Genomic DNA, 10,475 nt, shown 5'->3' on the forward strand with positions numbered 1-10,475 from the left:
AGACCTGGAAGAAGCTCCTGATCACCGCAGCTCTGGCCGTTGCAGCCAATTGGGGAGTGAACCAGCGGATGGAAGACCTCTCTCTACCTCTCCCTCTCTCTGTGTATAACTCTTTCAAATAAATAAATATTTTTAAAAAATAAATCAGACCATGGTTCAAAAGCTTTCAATGGCTTTGCAAATTTCCTACCTTGATTTCCAAAAACCTACCTTGGCTAGCCCTTCCACACCGCGCTACAGAATAGTGCTCTGCTTTAGTCAAATTGACAAGCTTATTCTACTCCCCCCTCCCCCAAATCCTTGCCTGCTCTACTTATTCCTGCTGTCAGCTCCAAGATTTTTTTTTAAGAGGCCTTCTTTCATCACTAGACTCTCACCCTTTTCTTCTAGTATCTGCTAACTCTGCCTTACTTTCATTTTAGCACTAAAATAGTTATCTGACACTCTATGTATCTTCATTCTTCCTTCAGGATGTTTGGTCCATGAGCAGGGAAATTTTTTTTTTATTCAACTCTTTACAATGCCAGCCCCTAGGTAGCATCCAGTTATTGAGCATTCAAGAACTGGTGGGTGTACAGGGTGAAGCCACCGCTTGCAGTGTCGGCATCCCATATGGACACCGGTTCAAGTCCCAGCTGCTCTACTTCCTATCCAGCTCTCTACTATGGCCTGGGAAAGCAGTGGAAGATGGCCCAAATCCTTGGGCCCTTGAACCCATGTGGAGACCCAGAAGCTCCTGGCTCCTGGCTTTGGATCAGCCTAGCTCCAACTGTTGCGGCCATTTGGGAAGTGAACCTGCAGATAGAATCCCCCCCCCCTCCCCGCCTCTCAAATAAATAAATAAATCCTAAAAAAAAAAAAAAAAAAAAAAAAAAAAATTGGTGGTGGAATTGTTGGAGGCAGGTGATAAATTTACCTGTAGGTATCAACATATTTATATACGCCTGAGTTGCACAAATCTGGTAGAAGAATTCACCCATTATTTTCAATAGGACAAAATTTTTAAAATGTGACATTAATTCCAAAACTAGCAGGCGCCACGGCTCACTTGGCTAATCCTCCGCCTGTGGCGCCGGCACCCCGGGTTCTAGTTCCGGTCGGGGTGCCGGATTCTGTCCCGGTTGGGTTGCTCTTCTTCCAGTCCAGCTCTCTGCTGTGGCCCAGGAGTGCAGTGAGGATGGCCCAAGTGCTTGGGCCCTGCACCCGCATGGGAGACCAGGAGGAAGCTCCTGGCTCCTGGCTTCAAATTGGCGCAGCCTGGCGGCTGTGGCGGCCATTTGGGGGGGTGAACCAACGTTAAAGGAAGACCTTTCTCTCTGTCTCTCTCTCTCACTGTCTAACTCTGCCTGTCAAAAAAAAAAAAAAAAAAAAAATCCAAAACTAATACATCAGAACAGGGACCTTTAAAACAAACCAACCAACAAAAAACTTTTTGATGCTTAAGCCACATTGCAAATGAATCAAGATCACAATTACCGGGGTGGGCCAAGTATCAGTATTTTGCAAAGCTCCTGAGGTAATTCCAAGGAGAGACAAATTTGGGAAGCACTGGTACTTGGTATGAGATCTAGAATACTCAACAAAAGAAAGCTCAATCATAATGTTACGCAAGCTTAAGACTTCCATGTCCTATGTGGCATAGAAAACAAAATGATACTCATAACAATAAAACTGTTTCACACAGTAGGTCTTAAAGAGAGCACAATTCCAGGATTTTTCAGGTCTATTTTCATGTCCAGTCCAATCCATATTTGGGCACTTCCTATTAGCAAGTTTATTTCCTCCTCCCACATGTGCGGAAGCAAATTTATGAAAATTATGAAGTGCTGACTTCTATAAAAGTCACATATATTGTGACTTGCCAATATTTGTTACTTTAATGGTGTCACATAATTACCTCCATTCTTATAACTAGTCTATGATCACTAAAACAAAACGGTACACTTTCAAAAGAGAAAGTATTTCTTTATAACTAAAACAAAATAAACTCTTAATCGTGCTGCCTAGTAATTCTCACTCAAGTAATTTGATGGCTCTGGCCATCAGTCAAAAATCCTCCTAGGGTAAGTCTAATCTAGTAGTGTGCATTTACTTATTCCTAAACTCATCTTTACGGTCTTATGTCAGAATGGAGGAAAAATTAATCAAAGGAAAAAAACAAGTGATTTCATTATTAAAGTCCTCACTCAGTACAGACACTACAGATTTTCAAAAGAACCTTGGAGATATGTAAGCCAACTCATTTTACAAGTGAATGACCTGAAACTCAGATGAGGTGAAATGAAATGCCTGAAAGTCACACAGGAGAGTGAGAAGAGAAAAAAAACAATTTTTTTTTTTTCCAAACAAGCAGACAGGATTTTTCACATGTTAATCAAAAAGAATCAAGATCATCAGATTAGGAAGAAATGAATAAAAAAGTATGTTACACAAAGATTTAAAGGACTAGTCAATCTGCTGCCCCCCAAAACCAAACTTTTCTTCAAACATGTGGACACGTATCCATCAGATGCTTATCCTTAAAATATCAGAATCTTGGAAAATTCAATTTACAAATACATTATTAATTGCATTATTATAATGAAATTAGCTCATCAAACAGGAAAACATCAAACAGCACCAATACTAGAAAGTTAAGAAGGTAAATACACTATTATTTAAAATAATATATAATCACTGATTGAGACTGAAATGAACTGACTATTGCCACTAGCAAAAACATCTAAAACAACTGTTTGATATAAAGGCAATATTTATAAGACTAGTATATGCCCTTTTCCCACTGATAGGCCTCTGGCTAAGCATCCCAGTGGTGGGTCACATGGAAAAATACTAAGATGTGTTTTTTCAATTGCTCAACCTTGAGCCATGATTCTACATAACCCAAATTTTGCCAATACAATCCAATGGCAGCATTTCTGGTGTCCTAACTAGTTACCTGTCCCAATTAAAACAAAACCAAAACAAATCCCTTATTAAGCACTAGATTAATTTTATCTGTGAAGAAGCAGCAAGGCATTTACAAATGGACTACTGACAGTGTATCAAAATGCTACTAAGGAAAATACAGCAGCAAATACTCTAATAAGAGCACATTATTCCACATGGAATCCCAAATTATTCTTATCTCTAGTTCCATAAATTCCTGGAAGACTAGAGATGAACAGGTGTATAATAGATGGGGCTAGGGAAAAAGAAGCTCTAAACCATATAGTGTTCATATTTTAAATTACCCAAGATAATCTGATGCTTAGAGAGAAATCCAACAATATCTAAATTTTTTGAAGCACATAGAACTAAAATGCTAGCAAAATTTGTGTTTATTTCCCCAAAAACAGCATTGTAGTTTTAAGTGAAAATGAAATAGGCATGGTTTTTTGTGATGTCTTTATAATGTTCACACCCCCACTCTCCCTGTTCCCTGCTCCTCTCATCAGGTGATCTGAAGACTACCTGGTTTAAAATATTTGGTAATTCAGTGCAGAAAATTAAGGTCACAGACAAAGTACAACAACTTTTAATACACTATTAATACTAATGATTAAAAATTATTGCATAGTCTTTATGCATTTACCCTAAAACATTTTCTGAAAGTAAACGAATTATATAAAAGACAAATAACGCTTTAAAATGTGGACGGCCTTCACTACCTCGATCTTCTATCTTTTTTTGTTTTTTCAGTACTTTTGTCCATTGTTTTCTCATTATCTCCCCTGCACTTTGGACAATACCATTTCCCCTTTGGTTTGTAGGTAAGTGAAACACATGAAAAGTGAAACCACTCAATTGGACACTGTTCATTGTCACATCCTATCATTTCCCCATAAGACACTTGGTTGCACAAACAGTATGTAGGTTCATTGGGATCTATTGCAAACTCAACAGGGGAAGCTTCCCTTTCTTGCTTGGCCTTGGAACGTTTCTTTTTCTTGGCTGACTTGGATTTCTTTTCTTTAGGTGGCTGATCATCACAGTCTTCAATCCCATTTGTCATGTGACATAAATCGCGGCTCTCACTGGTTCGCTGTCTGCGGGGTCTTCTCGAGGATCTTTCTGGTTGACTGGAATCCATCTTTGCTTTATCTGAGGCTCGTTCATTTTCAGCAGGATCTTGGAAACACTGTGAATGTAACTCCATTTGTCTCGCACGATTTTCCACCAACTCAAGCATTTGTGTAACAATCTGAATTTTTTCATCTCCCAATTCTTGACTATTGATTAAAGCTCTCTGGAGATGCTGCTGTAGGCGTTTTTTCTGGTTTGAGTCATCTTCTTTCTTATATTTTTCATAGACATCATCAATTTCCTTTAATGTTTCTAACAGAAGAAAAGAAAAATGAGACTGTTATTGTGTGTTAGCACATATAACATTTTCAAGTCAGTTATTTTGTTTTGTGTTGTTTAAAGTTATGTGTGCATTTATTTAGGCTGGCATCATGGCTCACTAGGCTAATTCTCCACCTGCGGCGCTGGCACCCTGGGTTCTAGTCCCGGTTGGGGTGCCGGATTCTGTCCCAGCTGCTCCTCTTGCAGTCCAGCTCTCTGCTGTGGCCTGGGAGGGCAGTAGAGGATGGCCCAAGTGCTTGGGCCCTGCACCCACATAGGAGACCAGGAGGAAGCACCTGGCTCCTGGCTTCGGATCAGCACAGAGCATTGGCCGTAGCGACCATTGGGGGTGGTGAATCAACGTTAAAAGGAAGACCTTTCTCTCTCTCTAACTCTGCCTGTCAAAAAAAAAAAAAAGTTATGTGTGCATTTATTTGAAAGGTAGTGAGAGAGAGGAGAGAGAGACAGAAAGACCTTCCATCTGCTGGTTCACTTCCCAAATGGCCACAGATGCCAGGACTGGGAGTGGCTGAAGCCAGCAGCCTGAAACTCCATCTGAGTCTCCTGCATGGGTGCAGGAGCCCCACTACTTGGGCCATCTTCTGCTGCTTTCTCATGTGCATTAGCAGGGAGCTGGATCAGAAGAGGAGCAGCCGGGACTCGAGCTAGTGCCCATATGTGATGCCACAGTCACAGGTGGCGGCTTAACTTGCTGCACCACAACACTGGAAACAAGTCAGTTATTTTTTATAGAACTGGTGAAGTTAGAACTAAACTCATACCATGAAACTATACTTCCCTACACTACGTATACATTATTTTCCATATAAAGACCATGTTATCCAATACTCAGAAATAAACTACTAAACAGAACTTAGAACTTTAATGTTCATTAATATTAATGATTATTACTAAAATAATCATTAATGTTCACAGGATAAAAGACGTGTGGTCAATTAAAAATCTAAAGTAGTTAACAAAGGCAAGGACACTGAATATCGGGTTAGAGTCTACCTACTGCCATATCACCTATACTTCATTTGAATATCAAAATAACCCTCCACGTAAAGTTAACATGCTATACTCCTGCTACAATACATGAAGAGGTTCCAGGACTGGGCTGCAGATTCTCACCCAACTGTGTTTAGAGCATTAGCTTGCTACATGATTCTAGATAGACACTATCTCCTCACTTTCACATCAGATTGTTGGACATTCTTGAACCAAGCAGAGTAAGTAACTCCTAACTTCCCATCATCTTAGTTTCAATGGGTCTTTTATTTTATTATCAGATGTGAAATTCTGAAAAATCAAACTATTTCCAAAGTAGGTCCTGGTTCTGGCATCATCTAAACAAACCACTAACAAAATTACAGTAAAGTCAGCATTGGATCACTGTGCTTTAATAGATAACTCAGCAGTTGGTTCTAAGCTTTTAAAACTGCTGATTTGGTTGTATAGCATTTGGGACATTTACTTAAATCAAATAAAAATAGCTGAGTCACTAGATGCTATGTAAAAATCTGAGTCTCAGATGTCATGAATAATTCAAGATTAGCTTATTAAAATCTGTTCAATTTCTTACCCTTATGATATATAATGCTGTTTGTGTGTTGTTTTAAGATTTATTTATTTATTTGAAAGGCAGAGTTACAGAGAGGCAGAGGCAGAGGCAGAGAAAGGTCTTCCATCTGCCGGTTCACTCCCCAGATGGCCGCAATGGCCGGAGCTGCGTTGATCCGAAACCAGGAGCCAGGAGCTTCCTCCAGTCTCCCACGTGGGTGCAGGGGCCCAAGGACTTGGGCCATCTTCCACTGCTTTCCCAGGCCATAGCACGGAGCTAGATCGGAAGTAGAGCAGCTAGGACATGAACCGGTGCCCATATGGGATGCAGGCGCTGCAGACTGGGGCTTTATTAATCCACTGTGCCACAGCGCCGGCTCCTAGATACAGTGCTATTTGAGAGATCCAGCTTACTAAAGGTAGAAAAAAAAATCTAATTCATAGTATCATTTGGCATACCACTGTTTTATATTCCAGTATTACTAAATACAAGAACAGAAATGTTAGACAAGTAAAATATACACACTGGTGCTGTCTACAAGTAAGGTAACACAAATCAAACATTCATTTCATATGAATTATCTCCTCCCTGAAAACTTCAGGTACTAACACCTGTTGGACTACTATTTACCCTAGGATATGTGACAAAATACCACTATGAAGTTGAAGGTAATCATATTTGCATGGCGTGCTTTTGAACAAAGTTCCTGTCTATCCCACTTACTGAGGTAGGCCCCTAAGTGGATTTCTTAAGAAACTAGTTTTTCTAAAGCAAAAATAAGGAAATTAAGTATTTTGCCCTTAGACATACAAAAAATGAGGATTTTTTTAAAAAGCTAAACCTCATTCCAAATATTTTGCATCTAATAATGAGTTAGAAATTAATTATACTATACACAGAAGATAAAAATAATAAAAATAAAAATTACACTATGCAATACCAGTACATTAATACCATGAGACAAAAATTCACATTTTTATAAAGATGAATTATGTAGTGACAGAAGAAAGGAAACTAACATTTACTCAGCCCTCATCTATGTGGCAAAGATTTTCTCATCCAATCCCCATGAAGACATCACTTTCACATGTGAAGTTAAACTCAAGAGGAAAGAACTCCAGACTTTGAACTGTCAGATCTATATAGTGGACCCCACAATTTAGGTACTTGCTATAAGTAACATGAAAGGCACTTGAAATTAAATATTAAATTTTAGTTCAAAGGTTGTTATTTACCTAATTTTGCATGAGAATACTAAAACAAAAAATAAAGGTTATCTAATGTCATATCCCATAATAATTTACTGAATTATGAAACTCTTCTTCTTTAATTCTCTATTTTATAGGTTCATCAGCAATTTCAGGAATTTTCTCAAATAGTTGCAGAGAAATTTTCTTGAATGCTTATATAATTTATATCATTAAATATTGCGCTAATTATTAGATCCCAACCAAAAAAAATACTTAAGGACTAGCAAATAAGAAACATGAAAATGGGTGCCAGCACTGTGGCATAGCAGGTACAGCCTCTGCCTGCACAACACCGGCATCTCATATGAGTACCAGTTTGAGTCTCGGCCTCTCCACTTCCCATCCAACTCCCTGCTAAAGTGCCTGGGAAAGCAGAGGAAGACCTCCCAAGTGCCTGGGTCCCTCCATCCCCGAGAGACCCAGATCAAACTCCTGCCTCCAGGCTTCCGCCTGGGCCAGCCCTGGCAGTTACGGCCATTTAAAATAAACCAGGGGTGGGAATGTAGGCATGGTGGGAAGAATGTTCCTAAAGCTGTAATTATGAAGTGTATCAAGTTTGTAACTGTAAAGCTATATAGTTCTGCATAAAAAAATAAAATAAAATAAATCAGGGGATCGAAGATCTCTCTCTGTAACTTTCAAATAAATAAATCAATGTTTAAAACAAATGAAAAAAATGAAAGCGAACCAAGAACACAACAGTATGTAAAGTTAGTAAAAAACCATAAAGGTTGAGCTTAGCAACTATGTGCACAGAGCGAAAATTCTATTGCTTTTCTATTAATGTTGAAGTTAATCACAACTTTACAGAATTGAGAATTTTGACAATCTCTCAATCTTTTAAGTCCTACCATATCACTCATATTACCAGAACTAATTATGACAATTATAGATGGTCAAATAGATTTCTCTATCAACAAATTCTAGCATTTCTGCCCAACTTCAAATAGTTTAAGTTTTGTGAAGGCAAATTTGTGCCTTTAAAGTATAAAAATCTACAGGCTTTACAATCTTCAAAGTTACCACTTGAAAAACCACAAATATTCAATATACAACTCTTAAGCACATACGTATCATTTTCTGGGTTACGACTCACATATGTGCACCACATCGGAAAAAATAACATCGGACAACTCTTACTTAAAAAGGCTTAAACAGTTTGAAACAAAGGACATTCACCTAAAGTAACAGGCTTAGGAGACAAAAAAATCCCCATTCAACGAACTGGACAAGTTACTTTTACCTGTAAAAATCAGTTTTACTTCATATAATGTCCTGGATCTGGTGCAGTGAGTGGCACACAGCGACAATCAGTATCAGCTTTATTCCCACTAAGAGATCGGCCCTACCAATCATATGGATTCAGAGGACAAATTTATGCATTCAACAACAGACTTAAATGTCGCTACACGCTACAGGCCACAGAAGTCACTCTAGAAGTGGATGCCTTGAAATCATCGGATTAGTGACGTGACTGGGAAAAACAGAGCAAGGGTACAAGAAGCTCGTGTCCAAGGTCTGTTCCTCGACTTGGGGTTATCCAACACATTTCAACTCCCGATCCGATGTCAACCTCTCCCCTGCTCGCAGCAGGTGGAGAGTGGACGACGAACGACACTACGCGACAAAGGTCGATTCCCTGTTCTAGCTTCTTGGGTCTGACCACAAAGGGTGGTTTTCGTCCCGACACTGAAACTTGGCGGAGTCGCGCCCCGGGGGCGAAGGGACGCCGGGCGGTTGCCCAGTCAACCAACCCACTTCCTCCCGGGGCCCGGAAGTGACACACGGCCCGGAACCTACGAGACTTCAGGGACAGCGACGGGGCCAGCAGCTGTGTCCCCGTGCCGACCGACTGGCTGCGACAGGGAAAAGTCACACAGACGCCAGCTCTGGCTCTGCTGGGCCCGAGCGAACGGGCCACTGGCCAGACTGGCTCTCAAGCAGCCGGTCCCACCCGAGCCCCTGCAGCCACTAGCCATTTCCGAGGCCGGCGGAGCGCCTCGCGTCCCCGCCCCCCGCCTACGTCACGGCCGCAGGCCCCGCCCCCAGGGGCCGGGGGCCCTCCCGGCCTCACACACCCCTCTCCTCCCCTCTCTGCGGGAGACCCCTCCCCCTTTAGCCATTTGGCAGAAGGAGCTGGGCAAAGGCTACTGCGCTGGGCAGCCCGGAACTTTCCCCCGGGCGGGAGAGGGGGACAGACCGCTCGGTTCCCGAGCCGGGAGCCGGAGCCGGAGCGCGGAGGGAGGGACCTGCCCCGAGTCCGCCTTCGCGGCCCTCTCCCTCCCCCTTCCCCCCACACGTTCCAATGCATCTCCTCTCGGGGCCGGGGGCCGGGGGCCGGAGGGGGTGGGGAGCGCGGGGCGCCGCAGACCGGCGGGAGCCCGGCCGGCCGGCCGCGGCCCCCCGCCTGGCTGCACACTCCCTCGGCGGGCGACAGGGCTTGCGGCACGGGGCCGGCAAGAGCCGGAACAAATGCTGCTTAAAATGGCTGATTCCCCTCCGCGACAGCTGCAGCCGCTGGGTCTGCAGCCGGGGCTGACGCGCGGCCCCCACCCCCACTCCGGGGACCCCGGCGAAGTCCTCGCCGCCCGCAGCGGGGGAAGGCGAGGGCCTCGAGCCCCCCTGTCCAGCTCCTCCTCCCCGCCCCACACGGCAGGAGCCCCGCCGTGTTGCACTCGCGGAGACTGTCACCGGAGAAAGGCAAAGTGGCACAGCCGGGGCAGGCAGCGGGCGGCCGTGCCCGGGAGCCCCGCGGCCCCTACCTTGATATTTGTTGTCCAGCTCCCGCAGCACGGACACGTTCCTCTGCATGTCGTGCGGCAGCGACTCCACGCACTCGAGGTAGTCCTGCACGTAGCAGGTGAGCAGCCGGCTCCGCTCCCCGGTCAGGAGCGCGGCCGACGAGCACAGTTGCTGCTGCTGCTGCTGCTGCCCTAACATCCTGCCGCCGCCGCTGCTGCTCCCGGTCGCCGCCGCCGCCGCCGCCGCCTCCGCATCCAGCAGCCGCACATGCAAAAGCCGCGCTCCCCGCGGCTCGTCCGCTCGGCTGCCCGGCGCTCCGGAGGGCACCGCCGAGTCCCCCGACCTCCACTCCCCCCAAAAGAAGCCCTCACTCCCCGCCCCCGCGGTAACAAGCCCAGGGGCGGGGCGAGATCAGGGCTCCCCCTCCGTTCCCCCCGCCCTCCCCAGGACGAGAGCCGCGGGGATCCCCCCCCCTCAGCGGAGCTGGCGCCGGGGTCCCGGGCGGGGACACTTCCTGTCCCCCGCAAAGTCCCCAGATGCTACCCACGCCGCCTCGTCGCTCGGATCCCCCTGACAAACCCCTCTCCCCCCAC

At 44.5% G+C, this 10,475-nt stretch overlaps 1 protein-coding gene across 1 annotated transcript; it reads right to left on the reverse strand.

Annotated features, from left to right (window-relative positions):
- Positions 1-2,309: 2,309 nt before the first annotated feature.
- Positions 2,310-10,209, reverse strand: ING2 (inhibitor of growth family member 2). Its single transcript, XM_062212863.1, has 2 exons — positions 9,903-10,209; positions 2,310-4,317 (listed from the first exon to the last, which is right to left on the reverse strand). Exons 1-2 carry the CDS (start codon positions 10,078-10,080, stop codon positions 3,647-3,649), a joined length of 849 nt encoding a protein of 282 aa, XP_062068847.1. The 5' UTR covers positions 10,081-10,209; the 3' UTR covers positions 2,310-3,646.
- Between the last annotated feature and the right edge of the window lie 266 nt (positions 10,210-10,475).

The sequence above is a fragment of the Lepus europaeus genome, chromosome 16, assembly GCF_033115175.1.
Source record: "Lepus europaeus isolate LE1 chromosome 16, mLepTim1.pri, whole genome shotgun sequence".
In the NCBI taxonomy this organism is placed as follows: Eukaryota; Metazoa; Chordata; class Mammalia; order Lagomorpha; family Leporidae; genus Lepus; species Lepus europaeus.